Genomic DNA, 26,123 nt, shown 5'->3' with positions numbered 1-26,123 from the left:
TTCTTGAATAACCTTCTAATTATAAAACTCACTAGGATCTGTTAATAACATGGTTTGAGGAGAGATGGGGAGGACATCAGCCCCAACCTAATAACTTATACCTACTTTACCATGAAGGGGAATTCGAGTCTGATTTAAATTTTACTTCAAGATTAAAGAAATGTGACATTTTTTCATGCTCCATCACATCTGATTCATTTATGCTCCATAATGGTATACACAATGAGGACTTTAAAAAAAAGAAACCCCAGGGGATGGAGTAACCGGGTGACAGGGATTATTAGGGAGGGCACATGATGTGATGAACACTGGGTATTATATTATATGTCGGCAAATTGAATTTAAATTAAATTAATAAATAAATAACCCCATTAAAACAACAAATGAAAGAAATATAAAATTGTATATTTGTATCTGCATCAGAATTATAATTTTATTAAATTCCATACAATGAACTAAAAATTTGAGGAGCTCTATATTGGACTATATTTAAAATAAAAATAAGTTTCACAGTATGTAATATAGTCCCATTGATGTTTATGGTGTATTGAGCTCTTAAATTTTACCACTCTGCATCACCAATGGCTTTTGCAAATACATAGTCTCTCCCTCCAAAACACATAACACCATCTTTCAAATAGAATTTCCATTTGTTCTTGCTTCGATGAATCTGGAGGGAGAAAAATAGTCTAAATTAATTAATTCTGTAAGTTATAGGATCAGTTACAATTCTTTGCACATCACATGGGATTTTTCTGATCCTAAATGGGAGTTCTTTAAAAATAAGATCTCATCCACCCAACAAATATTCGAGTTCCTGTGTGTCAGGTATTGTTTTAGGCACTGTAGATATATCAGTTTAAAATATATATAATTTTTATATATTACTTTTTAAAAACTGGAAAAATTCCTGACCTTGAATAGTTTACATTTTACATTTTAATAAGTACAAGGGAACAGAAATCTAATAAATACCTAAATTATGAAGAGAATTACAAGGTGCTAAGTGCTATGAAAACTAGAGCAGGAAAAAGAAAATCACAAATACAGAAGTGGGTTATAATTTTAAATAAGAAAGTCGGGGTGGGCCTGATTTAGTGTTTGAGCAAAGACTTAAAGAAGGTAAAGGATAAAGCCAGGAAGATATTAACCAGATAGAGCATTCCAGACAAAGGGAACAAAAGTACAAAGGCCCCAAGGAGGGGGATATCTGGATTGTTCAAGAACAGTAAAGAGTTCAGAATGTCTATAAAGGAATAAAGAGAGAGAATGTAGTCAATACTATCCTCAATGAAAAAAAGTGGAATTTCATTTTGAAGGAGAAAGTTACAGTAAAGCACTGAGCAAGGTCAGAAGATACAGGTTATGCTCTATTAGATTCTACTGGCAGTTCTTTCACTTTAATAAATCAGTCTAAATACAGACAATATAAAAACCAGAAAATCCTACTACTTCAAGAGGTAAGAAATCATAAAATCATCATTACCTCTGGGTAAACCACAAATGACTATTTAAAAACCTTCGTAGGGCAGCCCCAGTGGCTCAGCGGTTTAGCGCCGCCTTCAGCCCAGGGCCTGATCCTGAAGTCCCAGGATCGAGTCCCGCATCAGACTCCCTACGTGGAGCCTGCTTCTCCCTCTGCCTGTGTCTCTGCCTCTCTCTGCGTGTCTCTAATGAATAAATAAACAAATCTTTAAAATAAATAAATAAATTAAATAAATAAATAAATAAAATAAAAACCTTCGTAATGTATGAACTGAAATCAAGGATAAAAATTAAGCCCAAATATTTATTGCCAATAGTCAAATCAAAGAAGAAAAGCCTGGGACCAATATTCAGATGCATGGTATGAAGCATAAGAAAATACAAATGAAAAACCCCTATTTGTTTGGGGGGAAAGATGTCCTAAAAATGCAAAATTTCTTCTCCGAGTTTGACTCCCAAATTTATACTTGGACATATCTTAAAAAGTTCCTGAGAACACAACAGTGACACAGAATCCTGAACTCAGCACAGGTGATAAAATCTAACCAGAACTAGGCAGAGAACAACAGTAGCAGAACAACTCAATCTAGTAACTTAATTCTAGAAATAGTGCATAAACAGTACTTTTATTCTAGAAATGCAACAATGGTTCAATATTAGGAACTTATTAATATAAAAAACTGTATCACTAGACCTATGGAGATAAATCATATAATAATCTCTAGTGATGTCACCAAAGCATTAAATAAATTAATGAATTTTAGATTTTTTTAACTCAATGAGAATCAAAAACTGCATCACACACACAAGCCCTACCTCAGCCTAAAAACTATCTTAGTGGTTAGTGGGGAACCCTAAAAGTATTCCCACTAAAATCAAGACATAGTCAAGGATTATCCAAGTTTTTATTCTAGAGATCCTAGCCAATACAATTAAGTAAGAGGAAAGTACAATCAGCTCTAGCTAATGCAAGTAAACAAGAAGAAAGTAGTAGAAGTTTAAAGTTGGAAAGGATAAAAAAAGATGTGCAGATGCAATGATTGCATGTCTGAAAACTCTAAGATAATCAATTTTAAAATTACTTAATAATGGGGTGCCTGAGTGGTTCAGTCAGTTGAACATCCAACTGGTTTGGGCTCAGGTTGTGATATCATGGGTTGTGGGATGCAACCCCACCTCGGGCTCCAAGCTCAGCATGGAGTCTGCTTGAGATTCCCTCTGTCCCTTCCCACACTCACTCTTGCATGCTCTCTAACAAATAGATCTTTTTTAAAAATTACTAAGTAAGAATTCAGTATTGATACCAAATTAATATGCACAAATTCATACCCTTCAGGTATACAAGCTCCGGTTAGAAGATACAATAAAAGAGCCCTTTTACTATATTGAAAGAGATAAAATAGCTAGCAATAAATTTTTAAAATACTCCATCTACTGGCACCCTTCAACACTCTCTCCCCTTTGAAATATTTTCCTCACTTGGCCTCATGAAAAAGTACTAACTCTACCAGATATTAAAAACCTTAATAATTAAATCAATGTAGCATAGGCCATTGGACAAACCAATGGGACAAATGAGAAAGTCAAGAAGTAGACCCAAATATAGAGGGAAATTTAATGAGTGATAAAGGAATCATTCTTGTATCAGTGTGGATAAAATAGACTTTTCAATAAGTGATGTTGGGAAAATTGGATAGCCACCTGGAAAAAAAAATTAAAGAAACCAAAGAAATACTAGAAGAAAATATGAGTGAATCCCTTTGAAATCTGAGGTAAGAAAGAGCTTTCTATTCAAGACTCAAAATTAGAAGCCAAAAAAATTAAGGTTGACAAATACAACATCTGCATGAAAGAAAGAAAAAGCACTGAAGGCAAATAACTAAGGAAAAGTATTTCTGCATATAAGGACTAATCTCCCCCCCAAACAATACAGAGCTATTTGAAATCAGTAACTACACCAGTAACCCAATTTAAAAAAAAAAAATAGACGTGTTATGAACAAGCAGTTCATGCAAAAATAGAAATAGTCCTTAAACACATGAAAAGTTAAAAATTTCACCAAGACAAATTTTCTACTTTTTATAATGGCAAACATCCAAATATTTTATTACACTCCATTGGCAAGGCTGTAAGAAAAGCAGCACTCTTAAATATTGTAATGGGAGTATATCCTAAAATAGAGTTTAGGAGAGCAATGTAGTAATATCTGACCAAATACATTTGCCCTTTGGCCCAGTAATCTCATTTCTAGGGATTTTTTTTTAAGATTTTGAGTAATCTCTACATCCAATGTGAAGCTTGAATTTACAATACCCTGAGATCAAGAGTTGGATGCCTCAATGACTGAGCCAGCCAGAAGTCCTGCTGGGGTTTTTTAAATCAATATAACTACACATGTATGAAACGTCATAGATGTGGTCATTCAATAGCAAATGACTGAAAACTCAAATATTTCTCAGTTGGGGATCAAATATTCATCAGTTGGGGATCAGTGAAATAAACTTTAATAATTCTACAATGGAAAATCATACAACTATAAAAATATTAGGACAAAGATCTCTAAGATATATTGTTAATGTCTTAAAAGACAAGGTGCAGGATACAGTGTTGTCTATGCTTTTAGGCTTCTACTTGAATAAAAAGACCCTGTAACTATATTAAGAAATTAATATAATTGGCTACATTTTTTACACTTAAGGAGAGCAATGTAGTTGCTCTTAAATAAAATCTTTAAAAATATATAAAGAAACAGGAAGCTATGGAAGGAAATACAAAATGTGAAGGAGTAAGAATCAGACTTTCCATGCTATGCTTTTATAGTGTTTGATTTTTTGCCAGGCATGTATGCATTGTCTATTTAGAAAGCAAACCATATATATAAAGAGAAAGATACTGTTACACACTTAGCAATTACTCTTACCAGGATCTAACAGACAGAGCCAGCTATAAATAAGCTAAAGTTCGCTAAACTGTTACATGAAGATGCAACATATTCAAATAGTTTTACATTCCACCGTAGTGTCCAATTATGGCATAGAACACTCCCACCTATAGAAAAAAGGTTGCATTTCACCATTAATCTTCCCTATAATATCATAATTACTCTAACCTTTACATTAATCTTAGACATTCTCTAAGCCTCTGAAATAACATGATTATATCCTTTAATTCTCACTCTGAATGGTGACCTTCATTTAACTCTTTTTCATGGCACATCTTAATATTTTCAAGGTTTTCCCCAACTGTTAACTTACAAATTTTAAAGGTAAATTCCACATGGTCAAAGTCAGATAAAATATACATAAAAAAACACCAAAAAACAAAAACAGTACTTCTCAAAGTTTAATAAGCAGGCAAATCATTCCACGGTCTTATTAAAATGTCCATTCTGATCCCATATTCTGGGGTAAGACTCCAAAGGTCTGTATTTATAACATACTCCCAGGCAAACTAATGCTACTGGGCTTCAAAATGTACTAATTAAGCTCTTAAAAGACCTAAAAGACTTCAGAAAAGGCTGAAAACTCTTTCAATTTACTTGAGTTTGGTTATATTAAGTACTACTTGAAATAAGCCAACCAATGCCCAGATCAAAGTTATTCTTTCATAAAAATCCACTGTTAGCAGTAGTCCCTTTCATTCCACTTTGACCTTATAGATACATTTTCTTTGCCAGCTATATTCTAACTTCATTAACTCCTTTTAACAATGATTCAATGACTCCCCAATGCCTTGGTTTAAAATGCTTAGGACTGGGCAACCCTGGAGGCTCAGCGGTTTAGCACTGCCTTCAGCCCAGGGTGTGATCCTGGGGACCCGGGATCCAGTCCCACATCAGGCTCCCTGCATGGAGCTTGCTTCTCCCTCTGCCTGTGTCTCTGCCTCTCTCTCTCTCTCTGTCCCTCATGAATAAATAAATAAAATCTTTAAAAATATATAAATAAAATAAATAATAAAATAAAATAAAATAAAATAAAATAAAATAAAATAAAATAAAATAAAATAAAATAAAATAAAATAAAATAAAATAAAATGCTTAGGACTATTTTTAAAATATCCATCAATTAGAGAGGACTCTCAGACAACTAGATTTGTTAACCCTATACATCTAATATCACTTCTTCTACCTGTCCTGTAAGAAGCAAAGACAATGCATGAGAAAATACTTTGAAAAACACAAAGTACTATGTAATTAATTACAAGCTATTTCTCACAATGCAGTACAAAAAAGGATACTATACCCATAATGGTCTAGAAAATTCTCTGTGACTCTATTGAATGCACACATAACTTAGTGCCTTAGATTGTTTTCTTCATAGAAGGCAATACACTGTTTATAAGAAACTAAAATAAGTTTCAAACTAAGAATGGTCTCTTTTCTATTACCTATTCCTTCTTATGCTTATGTTTACCAGCATCTAAATTGCCATTTTCTATCTATATAAAATGTTATAGAAGAGAAAACGATCTTATTTTTAGAGAAAAGGATTTATTTTTATAGCAATTCAAAACACCATCCTCTGTTTCTCCTGAATATATTGGAATTGTTACTGAAAAAAAAAAAAAAGGCAAAGATGTAAATATGCATTAGTCATTGGGGAAATGCAAATCAAAATCACAGTGGGATACCACTTCATACCAAGTAGGATGGCTAGAATCAACAAATCAGATAACAAATGTTAGGGAGAATGCGGAGCAATATAAACCCTCATACATTGCTGGTAGGAATGGAAAAGGATAGATCCACTTTGGTAAACAGCCTGGTAGTTCTTCAAACTATTACCGTATAACCCAGGAATTTCATTCCCTGGCATATACCAAGAGAAATGAAAATATATGTTCACACAGAAACTTGTACATGAATGTTTAAAGCAGCATTCTTCGTAATACCTAAAAAATGGAAACAACCCAAAAGTCCACCAACAGATGAATGGACAAACAAAATGTGGTATATCTATTCAATGGACTAGTATTCAGCAATAAAAAAGAATGAATAACTATTCGTGCTATGACATGGATGGATCTTAAAACACTGTGTGAAGTTAAAACAGCCAGTCACACACACACACACAAAAAAAAACATATTATATAATTCTTTTCATTTGAAACTCCAGAAAAGGAAAATCTAAAGAAACAGAAAGTAGTTGATGATCTCTTAGGTCTGGGATAGGGATGGGAGGAAACAGAGATATAGGAGTGAGAACTAAAGAGAATAGTTTCTTTTTGAGGTGACTAAATTCTCTAAAACAGGCTATGTTAATAGGCTGCACATATCTATGAATATACAAAACCACTGAATTCTATGCTTTAAACATGAGTTTTATAGTATGTGAATTCTATCTCAAGGCTGCTAAAAACAAAGATGTAAATATGCATGAATTAAAGACAAAAGCTGACCATTCTACTACATAATCACAGATACAGTATTTAAAAAGAAAAGAAAGCAGTATTCTATTTTAGTTGCTAAAGTTAAATTGCTTCTAACTTAATTTCTAGGTTTAAAAAAGGATGCACTTTTGACAGTGTTTGTTCCTCTGTTTAAATGGGCTCCATGCTACATATGCAGCCCAATGCAAAGCTTGAACTCATGACCCCTGAGATCAAGACCTTAACTGAGATCAAGAGTTGGATGCTTAACCGACTGAGCCACCCAGGTGCCCCTTAACTCTCTTTGTTGATCATTCTCTAATGTCCAACTAATCACTACATCTCGTTGATTCTTCCACCATCATCTCTGACTCTTTCATGTTCCACATTGCCATCCTTATTCTGGGTTCTGGTTACTTCATGTCTGCACTATTCCTGTTCTTACCATTTGCCTCTGCCTAACTAGCAAATACAGCCAATTTAAAATACAGTTTTAAACCCAATTATGATGTTCTCAATAATATTCTCAGAATGCTAACATCCATCAAATCATGTTTGAATTTCTCCTACCAGGATTCTGAATTTTCCAATCTGCTGCCAATCTGTCCCCAACCCTGCCTCATTTCCTAATAAATCCAAAAGAAGAACATTTTATTTAAGGCAGGGCTGTCTCTTCACTTACCCTTGTACATTCTACATGCATTCATTTCCCTGCCTTTTATTAAGCTGTTCTACTAAGAACGTCTACTCTCCACACTTATCTATAGCTTTACAAATCATTAAGACCTATTTCAAAGTTCCACATCACCCATGAAGGATTTGTGGAGAACTCCAACTACAAATGATTTCTTGTACTTCCTAGCTACTTTTTGGACTTACTATCTGTGCCACATATCTAAGCATTTGATTTACATGCCACTCATCTTAGCATTTGATTTATACGCCATGTATTTTAGCATTTGATTTACCTGTCACATATTTTAGCTTCTGATTTACCTACCATCTTATTGTATGCCATTCTTTTATTACATACAGAAACATCTTGTTTCAATAAGATTGTCACCTCCTTAAAAACTAACACATTTTTTATATCACTGAGACCACACAGCAGTGTTAGACACAAAATATATACAATTAATTAGCTTTTCCAAGATTAACTGTGAACTGTAACTCATCATCATATTTTCCATCATTCTGCACACCTTTCTACCATAAATGCAATTAATAAACTCAAAGTTTAAAGGTAAATACAGTACCTTGTCATACTGGCAGACGATTACATTATCTGTGTCAAACAGGTCTGGCACATCCTGCTCACTAACATCATCTCCAGAATTTAAAGGGTCCTAAAGATGAAAGATAGTCACATTAAGGAATTTCATGATGCTCTGAATTTTTTTTAAAGACAGAGATACAAAAAATAAAAAAATAAAAAAAAATAAAGACAGAGATACATATAGAAATAAAGGAATTTAGAAAGAGAATAGTATTGTACTTAAAAAGTCAAATATCCTGAGTTTGAATCCCAGCTTGGAAATTTAGTAACTGACCATTGATTTACTGAAATTACATCTCCGGGTTTTCTCATCTGTTAAATGAGGACAGAAATAGGACCCACAGGGTGGTAGGAATGTTAAATAACATAAAACAGGTAAGACTTAGTGTGATACTGGTACATCTATAAGGCCACCATTAATGATAGTACTACTCACCACATTCCACAAAGATTTAGTGCATTTATTAGAATCAGAGCAGATACTGTATACATCTAACCTGGCTGCCTTCTGTACCTTCACTCCCATCCTCTAAACCTCCCACTATCTCTAGTTAAGACCAATAAATACAGTAGCTGATTCCCAAATACTTAATATAGTTTGAATTACAGTTTAAGATTAAAAGTTTAGGGGCACTTGGGTGGTTCAGTCAGTTAAGGGTCTGCCTTCAGCTCAGGTCATGATCCTAGGGTCCTGGGATTGAACCCTGAATAGGGATGGGGAGGGTCCTTGCCCAGCTGCTTCTCCCTCTCCTCCTAGCTCATGCTCTTTCTATCTCTGTTACTATCTCTCTCTCTCTCTCTCTCTCTCTCTCTCTCTCTGAAAAATAAATAAATATTTTTTTAAGTTTCAATATTAGAGTATAAATAAGTCTCATTTTAAAAGACTAAAGACGGAGTTAGTATTAATTGCTATTCTTCATGAATAAAGTATTATTAATACAAAGCATATTACAAAGTAATACAAAGTATTAATACAAAGTATATTAAAGTATAAATGCTATAAATATAATTTTTAAAAAAGTTTCAACTCAAAAGTGATCCTCACCTCTTCTACAACATCTATTTGAGGATCTTCATTATCACTACTGTTGGCAGTTGAATCTTCATTTGATATACTGTCAGCTTCTTCTTCAAGTACCTTCAGGTCTCCTGCATCAATAATCCCTAGAAATTCGTTCTCATCTACATCTCTTGTACTTCCTATTTCATCATTGGAAGATGTATCACCGGTTCCATCTATTTGAATTATTTCATTAATATCATCAGTTACCTGAATGCTTAAATCCATCTGAGAATTAGAATCCTAGAAAGAGAAAGAAAGACAATAAAGTTTTTCAAGTCAAAGAGGTGTGTAAAGCACTGAATCACACAAAATATAAAACTAAACATTTCACAAGCGATCTTAAAATATATTTTTCTACATTTCTTTCCTTTCCTATATATGTTCCCTAATTTTTCATTTTAGAACACTCCCAGCATTTCTATGAAACATGGGAATAAGTTTTAAATCATAAATAAAGTAAACCCACTTACACTTATACATAGATAACAAATGAGTTCATAGTTTCAGGTAGTAACTGCTAGCTTTTATATACATACTTTAAATTTATACAGTATTTGTTAGGTTTTAACCATTTCATTTTATTTTAAACAATAATTCAATGAAGTAGAAAGTACCAGTGATATCATGCTCAATGGATAAATAAAAAACATAAAGGGGGATGCCTGGGTGGCTCAGCGGTTGAGCACCTGCCCCTGGCTCAGGGTGTGATTCGCCGTCTCAGGATCAAGTCCAACGTCAGGCTCCCTGCCTGGAGCCTGCTTCTCCCTCTGCCTATGTCTCTGCATTTCTCTCTGTGTGTCTTTCATGAATAAATAAATAAAACTAAAAAAAAAAAAAAAACATAAAGGGCTGTACTAGCTGAAATAAGCCAAGTACATAAGAACCAAAAAAAAAGGAATTAAAACTGATAGAAATGAAAAGAGAAACAGACAAATCTATAATTATTTTTGGAGAATTTAACATTCCTCTTCCAGTGAACAACAGATAAAGTAGACCGAGATTGAGTGAGGATGTAAAAGACCTGAAAAACACAATCAATTTAACCTAATTGACATTTATAGAATACTCCATCCCAAAATAGCAAAAGCCATACTCTTTTAAAGAGCACACAGAATATTCACCAAGATGGACCATATTCTGGGCTCTAAAACAAATCCTGATAAATTTAACACACACAAAGTATGTTGTCTAAGAACAAAGGAATTAAATCAGCAATCAGTAACAGAAAGGTCTAGAAAATCCACTAATATTTTAAAATTAACACATTTCTAAACACCCATGGATCAAAGAAATCATGAGGGAAAACAGAACATAACTTTAATTGAATGCAAACAAAAATATTACATTTCACAACTTGTGAAATCTAGCTAAAGCAGTGCCTAGAGGGAAATTTACAGCATTACATGATTATATTCAAAAAAGAATCAAGTTTCAAATCAATGGCCTAAAATTCTACCGTAAGAAACTAAAAAGAAAAGAAGACTGAATCAAGCTCCTGGCAAAAGAGGAAATAATAAAAAGAAATTAAAAAGATATAAATGAAATCGAGAACAGGAAAAAGTTGAGGAAGTCAGTTAGACCAAAAGTTCATTCTTTAAAAATATCAATAAAATTGATAAGCCTCTAGCCAGACTGACAAGGAAAGAGGAGGGGAGAAACACTATCCGGGATTTAAAGAAAGGGTGTTGCCACAGATTCTGAAGACATTAAAAGGATAAGGAAACTGTCTTCAGCCATTTGAGCTGCTATCACAAAATATCATAGACTAGGTAGGTTATAGAAATTCATTTCTCTCTGTTCTAGAAGCTAGGAAGTCCAAGATGAAAGCACCAGCAGACTCAGTATCTAGTGAGAGCCCACCTTCTGGTTCACAGGCAGTTTCTTCTCACTGTGTCTTCCCATGGCAGAGAGGCTTGAGAGTTCCATAGAGTCTCTTATAAGGCAAGTCGTCCCTTTCATAAGGGCTCCACTCTGACCTAATCATCTCTGAAAGACCCAACCTCCTAACTACCATCATCATAGGGGGTTGGAATTTCAACATATGAATTGGCGGGAGGGGGACACGAACACTCAGACTGATATGTCAGTTTAAAAAACTGTGTATCTGTGTAGTAGCAACAAATGATTAGAAATTGAAATTTAAAAACAACACTAAGTAAAACAGCAACAGAAAAGAAACTCCTCACAAAAAGAAATCCTCAATTAACGTATAACAAGCAGATTTCTCAACACAAACTTTGAGGGCCAGAAGGCAGTGAGATGATATATATTTAATATACTGAAACAAAATATTGTCAACTGGAAATTCTATATCTGGCAAAACTGTCCTGTAAAAATGAGTGAAAAATTAAGGGATTCTAAGATAAAGGCTGAGGAATTTATTATCACTGGGCCTGCCCATACAAGACTCCCTAAAGGGAGTCCTTTAAATTGAAATGAAACTAGACAATAACTTGAAGCCATAGAAAAATATAAAGTTTTCTGGTAAAAGATACATAGACAAATATAAAAAACAGCATCTAATTTTGTGATTCTACTACTTATTCCTGAACAAGATTTAAAAGACAAAAAGAAAAAAAAATTAATTATAAATCTATATTAAGGAAAACACAATATATAAAGATGTAATTTGGGATTATCATAAACAAAGGGAGGGCAGAGCTGAAGAGGAGCAAAATTTTTTATGAGGTTGAAGTTGAGTTGGTATCACTTCAAGAATGTAGCAACTTTGAGATGGCATAAGTAATCCCCACAGTAACCAAAAATAAATAATCTTTAGAATACACACAAAAGGATATGAAAAAGAAATCGAAATGTGTCACTGTAAGAAAATCAAATGAACACAAAAGAAGGCAGTAAGGGAGGAAATTTAGGGCAAAAAAGCTAAAAGACACACAGAAAACAACAAAATGTCAAAAGTCCTGCCCTATTAGTAATTACTTTTAATGTAAATGGATTAAACTCCCCAATCAAAAAACACAAATATGCAGAATGGATCAAAAACAGGATCTAACTAAACGTCTACAAGAGACGTACTTTAAATCTAAGGATACACACAGTTGAAAGTAGAGGATGGAAAAAGATATTTCATAAACAGTAACCGAAAAAAAAAAAACAGTAACTGAAAGAATTGGGATAGCTATGCTACTATTGGACAAAATAAACTTTAAGTCAAACACTATTAGAAAAAAAAACAAAAAATATCATACAATAAAAAAAGGACTAATGCACCAGGAAGATTTAACAATTATTAACATATCAGCACCAAACATTATAGGTCCTAAAAATATGTAACAAACACTAACAGATAGCTCTATGATAATAGTATGAAATTTCAATACCCCACTTTCACTAATAAATAGAACAAGACAGAATATCAATAAAGAAATAAAGAACTTGAACATTATAGACCAGTTGGACATAACAGACATATGTAAAACATACCACCCAACAATAGCAGGATACACATTATTCTCAAGTGTGCACAGAACATTCTCTAGGAAAGACCGTATGTTAGGCCACAAAACAATATTTAAAAAGACTGAAATCACACAAAGTATCTTTTCTGATCATAATGGAAGGAAAACACATGAGATATAGAAATTAAACAACTACTCAAAAAATCAATGGGTCAAAGAGAAATAAAAAAGAAATCCAAAAAATCAACCTTGATCATCTAGTTGTAGGTTAATTTCTAGGTTTTCTATTCTGCTCCATTGATCTAGGTGCCTGTGTTTGTCCCAGTACCACACTGTCTTGATCACTACGGCTCTGTGATAGAACTTGAAAAAGTCCAGAATTGTGATGCTGCCAGCTTCACTTTTCTTCTTCGGCTATTTTCAGTGTCTCGAGGTTCCATGCAAATTTTAGAATTGTTTGTTCTAGCTCCGAAAAATGCTGGTAGCATTTTGATTCTTTTTTTTTAATATTTATTTATTCATTCATGATAGACAGAGAGAGAGAGAGAGAGAGAGAGAGAGAGAGAGGAGGCAGAGACACAGGAGGAGGGAGAAGCAGGCTCCATGCCGGGAGCCCGACATGGGACTCATCCCGGTACTCCAGGATCGCGCTCCGGGCCAAAGGCAGGCGCTAAACCGCTGCGCCACCCAGGGATCCCCTGCTGGTGGCATTTTGACAGGGATTGCATTAATTGTGTAGATTGTTGTGGGTAGTATAGAGATTTTAACAATATTTGTTCTTTTTAAAGATTTATTTTTTGACAGAGAGAGAGCATGCATGCAGGCTCCCCAAGAAGGGAGCCCAACATGCGGCTGGATCCCAGGACTCCAGGATCACAACCCCAGCCAAAGGCAGATGCTTAACCACCTGAGCCCCCATATTTGTTCTTCCAGTCCATGAGCATGAAGTGTTTTTCCATTTCTTTGTGTCACCTTCAATTTCTTTCATAAGTGTTTTATAGTCTTCAGAGTACAGGTCTTTTACCTCTTTGTTTTAGGTCTATTCCTAGGTATCTTATGGGTTTTGGTGCAATTGTAAATGGAATCGATTCCTTGATTTCTCTTTCTGTTGCTTCATTATTGGTGTATAGAAATGTAACAGATTTCTGTATGTTGATTTTGTATCCTGCAACTTTGCTAAATTCATGTATGTATCAGTTCTAGCAATTGAGTCTTCTCAACTTGGCAGAGTCTTCTGGGTTTTCTACATAGAGTATCAAATCATCCACAAACAGTAAATGTTTGACTTCTTCCTTGCTGATTTGGATTCTTTTTAATTGCTGAGGTCAAAAAAAAACTTCCAGTACTATGTTAAATAACAGCAGTAAGAGGAGACTTCTCTATCTTATTCCTCACCATAGATTTTTACCCATTGAGGATGATATTAGCTGTGGATTTTTTATATATGCCTTTTATTATATACAAGCATGTTGCCTCTATCCCTACTTTGCTGAGGGTTTTTATCATGAATGGATGTACTTTGTCAAAAGCTTTTCCCACATATATTAAAAGGATCATATGGTTCTTATCCTTCCTTTCATTAATGTGGTGGTCAACTAATTTTCAACAAAGCAGGAAAGAATATCCAGTGGAAAAAAGACAGTCTCTTCAACAAATGGTATTGGGAAAATTGCACAGTAATGTGCAAAAGAGTGAAACTGGACCACTTCCTTACACCATACACAGAAATAAATTCAAAATAGATGAAAGACCTAAATGTGAAACAGGAAATTATTAGAATTGTAGAGGAGAATACAGGCAGTAACCTCTCTGACATCATCCATAGCAACTTCTTATTTGATATGTCTCCTGAGGGAAGGGAAACAAAAGCAAAAATAAAAATAAATTACTGAGACTTCATCAAAATAAAAAGCTTCTAGATGCCCAGTAAAGGAAACAATCAACAAAATTAAGAGGCAATCTATGGAATACAAGAAGATATTTGCAAGTGACATATCTGATAACAAGTCAGTATCCCAAAATCTTTAAAGGACTTATAAAATTCAACACCCAAAAAACAAATAATCCAGCTTAAAAATGGGCAAAAATGGGCAGCCTGGGTGGCTTAGAGGTTTAGCGCTGCCTTTGGCCCAGGGCATGATCCTGGAGACCCGGGATCGAATCCCACTTTGGGCTCCCTGCATGGAGCCTGCTTCTCTCTCTCTCTCTCTCTCTCTCTCTCTCTCTCTGTTTCTCATGAATAAATAAATCTTTTAAAAATAAAAAATTTTAAAAATTTAAAAATAACAATGGGCAAAAATGAATAGAAATTTTAACAGAGAAGACATACCGATGGCTAACAGATGCATGAAAAGATACTAAACATTACTTATCATCAAGAAAATGCAAATCAAAACTACAATGAGATGTTACCTTATACCTGTCAAAATAGCTAAAAAATTAACAATACAGGAAACAACAGGTGTTGTTGAGGATGCAGAGAAAGGGGAACCGTCTAACACTGCTGGTGAGAATGCAAACTGATGCAGCCACTGGAAAACAGAATGGAGATTCCTTAAAAGGTTAAAAATGGGACTACCCTACCATCCAGAAGATCTCTGGTCAAAAAGAACGAAATCTTGCCACATGCACAATGGTGTGAATGGAATTAGTATTATACAAAATAAGTCAGAGAAAGACAAATGCCATATGATTTCACTCGTATGTGGAATTTAAGAAACAAAACAGATGAACAAGGGGGGAGGAAAAAAGAGAGGCAAACCAGAAAACAGACTCTTAATCATAGGGAAAACACTGAGGATTGCTGGAGGGGAGGTGGGTGGGGTATGGATTAAATGGCTGATGGGGAGCACTTGCTGTGATGAACACTGGATGTTGTATGTAAGCAATGAATTATTTAAATTCTACACCTGAAACTAGTATTGCATTACATTATATTATGTTAACTGGAATTTAAATTGACTTGAAAAAGAAAAAACAGAAACCAAAAAAATCTTTCATGAAAAGATATCTTAAGACTAATAAAAATGAAAATACAACATACCAACACTTATGGGATGCAGCAAAAGCTAAGAATGAGATTTATAGCTATAAATGTTCACATTAAAAAGGAATAAAAGAGGGATCCCTGGGTGGCGCAGCGGTTTGGCGCCTGCCTTTGGCCCAGGGCGCGATCCTGGAGACCCGGGATCGAATCCCACATCGGGGTCCCGGTGCATGGAGCCTGCTTCTCCCTCTGCCTGTGTCTCTGCCTCTCTCTCTTTCTCTCTGTGACTATCATAAATAAATAAATAAAAATTAAAAAAAAATGATAAATTTCTTTAAAAAAAAATAAAATAAAAAGGAATAAAAGAAAAAAAAGGAATAAAAGATCTTATATGGACAGCCTAAATTTACACAGTAAGGAATTAGAAAAAGAAGAATAAAGCCCAAAGCTAGTATAAGGAAAGAAATAAAAATTAGAGCAGAGATAAACAAAGTAAAGAATAGGAAAAAAATAGAGAAATATCAACAAAACTAAGAGTTGGTTCTCCAAAAACAACAACAAAATTGATAAGCTTTTGGCTACACTAATGAAGAAAAAAAGACTCAACTAAGTCAAAATGAAATTTTACTACTGATTCTACATAAATAAAAATAATTATGAGAATCCTATGAAATATATATCAAAAAACTGGATAATCTAGATGAAACAAATTTCTAAAAATACACAACTTACCAAGAATGAATTATGAATAGAAAATCTGAATAGATCTACAAGAAGATAGAATCAGTCATCAAAAATCTCTCAACAGAGAAATGTCCTGAACCAGATGGCCCCACTGGAGAATTCTACTGAACATTGAAAGAAGAATTAACACCAATCCTCAAAAATCCTAAACAAAATACTAACACAAACAGAATTCAAAAGCACATTAAAAAGATCACACATCATGACCAAGTGGGATTTATTCCTGGGATACAAAGATGATTCAACATATGAAAAACCAGTGTAATAAAACATATTAACATAATGAAGGTGGATACACACAATCACCTCAACTGATGCAGAAAAAGCATTGACAAAATTCAACACCATTTCATGATTTTAAAACAACACTAACTAGGAATAAAAGGAAATTGCCTCAATATAATAAAGGCTATCTATGAGAAGCCCTCAGCTAACAGCATACTCAATGGTGAAAACCTCAAAGCTTTTCCTCTAAGATCAGGAACATGGTAAGGATGCCCACTCTTGTCACTTCCATTCAGTAATGTACTCCAAGTCCTAACCAGGGCATTTAGGCCAAATAAATAAATAGCTAGCATCCAAACTGAAAAGGAAAAAGTCATATTACCTATTTGCAGATAATACTCTCATACATGTACAAAACCTGGAAGATTTCTCACACATAAAAATATTAGAATTAAGGCAGCCCGGGTAGCTCAGCGGTTTAGTGCCGCCTTCAGCCCAGGGCCTGATCCTGGAGACCCAGGATCGAGTCCCGCATCAGGCTCCCTGCATGGAGCCTGCTTCTCCCTCTGCCTGTGTCTCTGCCCAACCCCCCTCTCTCTGTATGTCTCTCATGAATAAATAAAATCTTTAAAAAAAAATTAGAATTACTGAACAAATTCAGCAAAATTACATAAGACAAAAATTAGCACACAAATATCAGTCGCATTTCTATCCACTAACAATTAACAACCTGAAAAAGAAATGTAGAAAACAACTCCATTTAAAATACCATTAAGTAAAAAAATAAATAAAAATAAAAATAAAAAAATAAAATAAAATAAAATAAAATACCATTAAGTAGAATAAAATACTTAGGAGTAAACCTAACCACAGAGTCCCAAAGACTTGCTCACTAAAAACTATAAAACTTTCCTGAAAGAAATTAAAGAAGCCAGAAATAAATGGGATGACACTGTTTGTGAATTTAAAAGACTTAATATTGCTAATACCACCCAAAGCCATCTAGACATTCATTGCAATCCCTATCAAAATCCATATAGGGGAGCCCAGGTGGCTCAGCGGTTTAGTGCTGCCTTCAGCCCGGGGCGTGATCCTGGAGACCCAGGATCGAGTTCCATGTCAGGCTCCCTGCATGAAGCCTGCTTCTCCCTCTGCCTCTCTCTCTTTCTCTCTCTGTCTCTCATGAATAAATAAATGAATAAATAAATAAAATCTTTTTTAAAAATCCATATAATATCTTTGTAGAAATAGAATATCCATCTTAAAATTCATATGGAATTTCAAGGGACCCTGAATAACCAAAACAATCTTGAAAAAGATGTAAGTTGGAGCTATAACACACCCTGATTTTAAAACTTACTGCAGAACTACTAAGTCAAAACAATGTGGTGTTGACATACAGACAGACAACAAACCAATGGAATAGCACAGAGATCCCAGAAACAAATCTTCACATATATGGTCAAATGGTTGACAAGATGACAAATGAGGAAAGGGCAGTCTTTTCAACAAATGGTACTAGGAACACTGGGTATCCACACGCAAAGAATGAAGTTGGATCCTTAACTTACACCATATACAAAAATCAACTCAAAATTTAAATGTAAGAACCAAAATTATAAAACTCTTAGAAAAAAATCATAGGGTAAAATCTTCATGACACTGGATTTGGGAATGATTCCTTAAATATGATACCAAAAACAGGCAAAAAAGGTGGAGAATAGATAAAATAACCTTTATCAAAATTTTTAAAGTTTTGTAATATCAAAGGACATTGCCAACATAGTGAAAAAGTAACTCATAACCTGGAAGAAAACCTTCACAAGCCGTACATATTAGGAGTTAATATCCAAAATACATAAGAAACCCTACAACAAAAAAACTTGATCTAAAAATGTACAAAGGACTTGAATAGGCATATATCCAAAGAAGATACACAAAATAGCCAATAAGCACATTAACAGATGTTCAGTATCAATAATTAGGGAAATGCAAATCAAAATCACAATAAGAGCACCTCACACCTATTAGGATGGCAATTATCAAAGGAAAAAGCACAGAAAATAAGCGCTAGTGAGGATGTGGAGAAATTAGAACCCCTGTGCATTGGTGGGAATGTAAAATAGTACAGCTGCTATGGAAAATAGTATGGTAGTTCCTTAAAAAATTTTAAATAGAATTACCATATGATCCAGCAATTCCACATTTGGCTATATATCCCAAATAACTGAAAGCAGAGAGTTGAAATATTTGTACTCCCAAATTTACAGTAATATTAGTCAAATTGCCAAAGGGTATAAGAAACCCAAGTGCCCATGGACAGATTTATATACCACATATATATATATATATATACACACACGCAGGGTATTACTTAACCTTAAAAAGGAAGTTCTAAAACATGCCTCAACATGTATAAACACTGAAGACGTTATTCCAAGTGACGAGGAATATAAAAGGACAAATATCATCTGATTCTATTTTTATGAGTTATCTGAAATAGTCCAATTCATAGAGATAGAAAATAGAATGGTGGCTGCTAGGTTGGGGTGAGGCATAGACAGGGAGTTATTTCAATATGGAAAAGCAAAAATGTTCTGAAGATGGATGATGGTGATAGTTGCACAGCAATGTGAATGCACTTACTGCCACTGAACTGTGCAGTTAAAAATGGTTAAAAAGGTAAATTTTTACAATAGGAAAAAAACAGAACAAAATCAATGGTGATAATGAACTATCAAGAATGTAATAAAATACAGTGATACAGACTGCTGGTAGCAGGAAAACTGGCACAACCTCTTTTGAAATTATTGTGGCAATGCACATAAAGAACTATGGAAATTTTCAGTTTTTTTCTCAATAGCTACCTTTGAAAATATTTTTGCAAGTAATTCAAATGAAGCATATAATATAAAGTTGTTCTTTATAATGTCTTTTAGTACTATTTTTAATTGCATTCAAAATAAAAAAATACTTAAATAAAACATAATACGTGTAATCTGTGTATGTTGAGAACTACAAGACAATGAGAAAAGTCAAAGACTTAAATAAATAGAAAATGTGTCATACCTATGAATTGGAAAACTCATTATTGTGATAAAGTCAATTCTCCCCTTATCTACAGACACAACACAACTCAAATCAAAGTCCAGTCCTAGCAGTTTTTTTTAATTGATAAACTCATTCTCACTTTTATATGGAAAAGTAAAAGAATAACCAAAACAACTTTGAGAAAGAACAAAGTTGAGAGACTTAAACTCTCTGATATCCAAAAACACTATAAAGCTACCATAATTAGGACAGTGTGGTATATCTGAAAAGACAGACATGAATTCATCAGTGATTTTCATGATGATGAAGTGCTTTAGAAACTCAATGAGCTTCAGACAACTCAATGGAGATAGGCTAGTCTTTTCCATAAGTGATGCTAAACAAAATGAACATTCACACGCAAAGAACAAAGAACCAAACCTTGTACTATATACAAAAATTAACCCAACATTGATCACAGTCCCAAATGGAAAACCTATAAAAAATTTTTTTAGACGTGTAAGATCTTTACAACCTTTGGTTAGTCAAGATACATAAACAGAAATCAAAAGGAAAAAATAAGTAGATTTCATCAAAACCACAAACATCTCTTCTCCAGAAAACAGTATTAAAGTAGCAAGTATGTAAAGCAGCTACAAATCTTATTTATTGCTAGGAATAATGCGAAAATTCTACCATACGTTGCTGGTGGAAATATGATCACTTTGGAAACAAATGTGTTGATTTCTTACAAGGTTACATGTATCATATGGCCTACAAATCCCAATTCTGGGTATTTACTCAAAAGAAAATATGCATCCACACCAAAAACAACAAAAAAACTGCACATCAATATTTTTAGAAGCTTTATTCACAAATGCCAAAAACTGAAAAGAATCCCCATGTCCAAATGGTGAATAAACAAACTATGATACAATGGAATACTTATATGCAACAACATGGGTGAATCACAAATACATTATGCTGAAGTTACACGTAGGATTCCAGTTGTTTGGTATTCTGAAAAAGGCAAGCCTATGACAAAAGAAAACAGATCAGTGAGTGGCTGAGAGGGACCAGAGGCAGTGAGAGGATATTAACTACAAAGGGGGATGTGGAACTCCTTCGGGGTGACAGAAATGTTCTGTATCTTGGGTTGGTACTGGTTATGTAACTCCAAGTGTTTGTCAAAGTTCCTATTATACAGCTATAAACTGTGTACCTAAAAAAGAGTATGCAAATTCCACCTCAATAAATCTAAGTAAATTATTGATTAGGTTGGTCTTAGGCCTAAACCACATGTTGGAATTGGCTCTTGGTTTTAATAGTGACAAGTACTGAAAACCTCAAACCACAAGACCTTTTGTTGCAAAATTAATCAGAGCTCCCATAGTACTCTGCAAGAAAAGTTTAAGCTTATTAAGGAATACTGAAGATTCCAGGACTCTTCCGATTAAATTCATGTCACATCACCTTTTTTTACTTAAATCAGGAAGGTCTTATTTACTTTTCGAGAGGAGTAAGATGACAAATGCAAATTAAGTATCAGTAACTGCAGATTTTTGTCGTTCTCAACTTCTTCAGAAGCACTTCCACCAGGTGCTGGAAAGTTCATTTGCTTATCGGACTCCAACCTCCTAAGGTAGGAATTTGACCAAAATAGCAGTTAGCAATTTTACAGCAACATCCAAAACTGATACTGCAGGATCATTAATAGAAAAACTTAAGTCTTTCTTATGGCCAAACATTCACCACATACATCATCAATGGACTTCTCCCTGTCAAACTGTAAAGAGGAGTTTTCATTCTCTCTCAAAAATAATCAGTCTCCCCAAGGATCAATTAAGAACTTCAAGCACTGTCCTTTGAAAAGCCAAAAAAATTCTACATGAAGAACTTAACATTTTGCCCACATTTTTTGACAAATGTCTTGAAAAAGGCAATAATTCAATACTTCTGCTCAGAGTTTCATGGCAGCGAATGAAACTTCTTTTAGAATTATTGGTTATGTCTTAGCATTAATGTATGCCATGTGCTGAAACAGATAGCAATGCTCTCTTTACTGAAGTAGCAAAACCATTTGTTGCCAACCATCTCAGAAGCACCCTCAGTATAGATAGTACCAAATTTTGCTACAAAAAAATATTAATAAAAAGTTTCACAACATAGCAACTTTTTTGACAGTGCCAATGTACAAATGATGATTAACATCAAATGCTGGCCACGCTGAGAAGCATTCATATTTTTATCCTATTGAATGTTAAAGTTGCTGCTGATTCTTCTATGAATTCCAGCTGAACATGAAAAAATGTCAACAACTCTTGTCCAGATGTCGTCATCTGACAGAGGCACTGCTTCAGTTTTCTTTCTCTGCTCAAAAAGAAGGCAGCTTTGGGCGGCCCGGGTGGCTCAGCAGTTGAGCGCCACCTTCAGCCCAAGGTGTGATCCTGGAGTCCTGGGATCAAGTCCTGCGTCGGGCTCCCTACCTGGAGCCTGCTTCTCCCTATGCCTGTGTTTCTGCCTCTCTCTCTCTGTCTCTCATGATTAAATAAATTTTTAAAAATTAAAAAAAAAGGCAGCTTAATAATTTCCAAGATTCTCAGCTTTGCTAAGGTCACTTCAATTGCTTTTTTTATAATAAATTTTTTATTGGTGTTCAATTTGCCAACATACAGAATAACACCCAGTGCTCATCCTGTCAAGTGCCCCCCTCAGTGCCCGTCACACACTCACCCCCATCCCCCCGCCCTCCTCCCCCTTCCACCACCCCTAGTTCGTTTCCCAGAGTTAGGAGTCTTTATGTTCTGTCTCCCTTTCTGATATTTCCCACACATTTCTTCTCCCTTCCCTTATATTCCCTTTCACTATTATTTATATTCCCCAAATGAATGAGAACATATAATGTTTGTCCTTCTCCGATTGACTTACTTCACTCAGCACAATACCCTCCAGTTCTATCCACGTTGAAGCAAATGGTGGGTATTTGTCGTTTCTAATGGCTGAGGAATATTCCATTGTATACATAAACCACATCTTCTTTATCCATTCATCTTTCGATGGACACCAAGGCTCCCTCCACAGTTTGGTGATTGTGGACATTGCTGCTATAAACATCGGGGTGCAGGTGTCCCTGCGTTTCATTGCATCTGTATCTTTGGAGTAAATCCCCAGCAGTGCAATTGCTGGGTCGTAGGGCAGGTCTATTTTTAACTCTTTGAGGAACCTCCACACAGTTTTCCAGAGTGGCTGCACCAGTTCATATTCCCACCAACAGTGTAAGAGGGTTCCCTTTTCTCCGCATCCTCTCCAACATTTGTGGTTTCCCGTCGTGTTAATTTTCCCCATTCTCACTGGTGTGAGGTGGTATCTCATTGTGGTTTTGATTTGTATTTCCCTGATGGCAAGTGATGCGGAGAATTTTCTCATGTGCTTGTTGGCCATGTGTGTGTCTTCCTCTGTGAGATTTCTGTTCATGTCTTTTGCCCATTTCATGATTGGATTGTTTGTTTCTTTGGTGTTGAGTTTAAGAAGTTCTTTATAGATCTTGGAAACTAGCCCTTTATCTGATACGTCATTTGCAAATATCTTCTCCCATTCTGTAGGTTGTCTTTTAGTTTTGTTGACTGTATCCTTTGCTGTGCAAAAGCTTCCTATCTTGATGAAGTCCCAATAGTTCATTTTTGCTTTTGTTTCTTTTGCCTTCGTGGATGTATCTACGAAAAGCCCACAGCAAATATAATTCTCAATGGGGAAGCACTGGGAGCCTTTCCCCTAAGATCAGGAACAAGGCAGGGATGTCCACTCTCACCACTGCTATTCAACATAGTACTGGAAGTCCTAGCCTCAGCAATCAGACAACAAAAAGACATTAAAGGCATTCAAATTGGCAAAGAAGAAGTCAAACTCTCCCTCTTCGCCAATGACATGATACTCTACCTAGAAAACCCAAAAGCCTCCACCCCAAGATTGCTAGAACTCATACAGCAATTTGGTAGCATGGCAGGATACAAAATCAATGCCCAGAAATCAGTGGCATTTCTATACACTAACAATGAGACTGAAGAAAGAGAAATTAAGGAGTCAATCCCATTTACAATTGCACCCAAAAGCATAAGATACCTAGGAATAAACCTAACCAAAGAGGTAAAGGATCTATACCCTAAAAACTATAGAACACTTCTGAAAGAAATTGAGGAAGACACAAAGAGATGGAAAAATATTCCATGCTCACGGATTGGCAGAATACTGTGAAAATGTCAATGTTACCCAGGGCAATTTACACGTTTAATGCAATCCCTATCAAAATACCATGGACTTTCTTCAGAGAGTTAGAACCAATTATTTTAAGATTTGTGTGGAATCAGAAAAAACTCCGAATAGCCAGGGGAATTTTAAAAAAGAACACCATAGCTGGGGGCATCAAATGCCAGATTTCAGGTTGTACTACAAAGCTGTGGTCATCAAGACAGTGTGGTACTGGCACAGAAACAGACACATAGATCAATGGAACAGAATAGAGAACCCAGAAGTACCCTGAACTTTATGGTCAACTAACATTCGATAAAGGAGGAAAGACTATCCCTTGGAAGAAAGACAGTATCTTCAATAAATGGTGCTGGGAAAATTGGACATCCACATGCAGAAGAATGAAACTAGACCACTCTCTTTCACCATACACAAAGATAAACTCAAAATGGATGAAAGATCTAAATGTGAGACAAGATTCCATCAAAATCCTAGAGGAGAACACAGGCAACACCCTTTTTGAACTCAGCCACAGTAACTTCTTACAAGGTCACTTCAATTGTATATTGCTTCTGTGGCTGGGTAGTACAATAAACAAATGCGTAGGATGCAAAGATAAAGCTTTGTTTGCCACATCCAGATTCCAAACCTGTCAATTTAAGCTTTCTTCTAATCAAAGAACAGTATTTTTCAGGGTGCCTCAATCAGTTAAGCATCTGCCTTCAGCTCAGGCCACAAGTCCCAGGATGGAGCCCCCACATTAGTGCCCCTGCTCAGCTGGGAATCAGCTTCTCTCTCTGCCCCTGTCCCCACTCATGTCTCTTCTCTTGCTCACTCTCTCTCAAATAAATAAAATATTTTAAAAATAAACAAACTCTTAAAAAAAAAAAAAAAGAACAAACAGTATTTTTTCCAATGGCTAGTAAGGACTGACAATTCCACACCTATATGTGGGGATAAATGTAAAATAAAAGAAACTTAAGCTCTGATACACTTTCTTTTCACATTTTCAAATTTAACTATGTGAAAATGAATTGCCTATAATCATAATGGCAAAGTACATCTTTAATTCTTAACAGAAATTCACTCCAGATATTTACCATAACGTAATGAGTGGCAATAATAATAATTATCTGCCCACATACACTAGCATCCTATGCCAATGCATTCCAATGTGGCATGAAATATACCTTATTTTGACAAATACAAAAAAAGTATTTTGTTAAAATTGGCTTTTTTCCTATAAAGAAAAATATCACCTATCTGGTTTAAAAATCTTTGATTTGGAGATATTAATTTAGGAGTAACACATAGTGACTCAAAAAATATTTGTTCAGGGGATGCCTGGGTGGCTCAGCGGTTAAGCAACTGCCTTCGGCCCAGGGCATGATCCTAGAGTTCCAAGATCAAGTCCCACATTGGGCTCCCTGCATGGAGCCTGCTTCTCTCTCTGCCTATGTCTCTGCCTCTCTCTCTCTCTCTGTGCGTCTCTCATGAATAAATAAATAAAATCTTTTTTAAAAATTGCTCAGGGACGCCTAGGTGGCTCAGTGGTTCAATGTCTGCCTTTGGCTCAGGGCATGATCCCAGGGTCCTGGAATCAAGTCCCACCATCGGGCTCCCCACAGGGAGCCTGCTTCTCCCTCTGCCTATGTCTCTGCCTTTTTCTGTCTCTCTCATAAATAAATAAAATCTTTAAAATTTACATATTTGCTCAGTTAACTGAATTCTATATTCAAAAAACTATTCATATGACTTTTTATCTTTTGGTAAAATATCAGAATGGATTTGAAAGAAAAATTAAAGCTCCTTAAGTTATAAATTCTCTTACCCCCTCACTCCATCCATTTTTCATTTATACACTGACTTTGAGCTGTTAGTGGTTCTTAATCTTAACTACCATTATTACAAGCCATAGAAGGTTCTTAAACACTAATGAGTGGAACCTACTCCAGACTAATTAGATCCAAATCCCTTGAGGTAGATCTAAACATTATTTTTTAATACCCTAATGATTTTTAAGATTTTATTTATTTGTGAGAGAGAGAGAGAGCACGAGCATGCGCATGTGGGGGGAGAGGCAGAGGGAGAGGAAGAAGGAGACTCCCCACTGAGCAGGGAGCACAATGTGGGACCATGGAATCACAAACTGAGCCAAAGGCACACACCCAACCAACCAAGCCACCCAGGTGCCCATAATGCCCCAATGATTCTAATACCTAGCCAGAGTTGAGAACGACTAAGCCAAATAACTAATCATAAACCTTGTTCTTTAAAAGCTTA

General features: G+C 35.2%; 1 protein-coding gene across 1 annotated transcript in view; it reads right to left on the bottom strand.

Moving 5' to 3' along the window:
- Positions 1-562: 562 nt before the first annotated feature.
- GTF2A1L (general transcription factor IIA subunit 1 like) overlaps positions 563-26,123 on the bottom strand; it is a 44,555-nt gene continuing 18,994 nt past the window's right edge. The window contains exons 7-9 of the mRNA XM_055328611.1: positions 9,174-9,431; positions 8,109-8,198; positions 563-670 (exon numbers count right to left, since the gene is read on the bottom strand). Of these exons, the coding sequence (XP_055184586.1) occupies positions 563-670; positions 8,109-8,198; positions 9,174-9,431 (456 nt within the window). The remainder of the gene's footprint in view (positions 671-8,108; positions 8,199-9,173; positions 9,432-26,123) is intronic.

This window comes from Nyctereutes procyonoides, unplaced genomic scaffold (assembly GCF_905146905.1).
Source record: "Nyctereutes procyonoides isolate TBG_1078 unplaced genomic scaffold, NYPRO_anot_genome, whole genome shotgun sequence".
NCBI lineage: Eukaryota > Metazoa > Chordata > Mammalia > Carnivora > Canidae > Nyctereutes > Nyctereutes procyonoides.
This window is presented reverse-complemented; position numbering and strand designations above follow the sequence as displayed.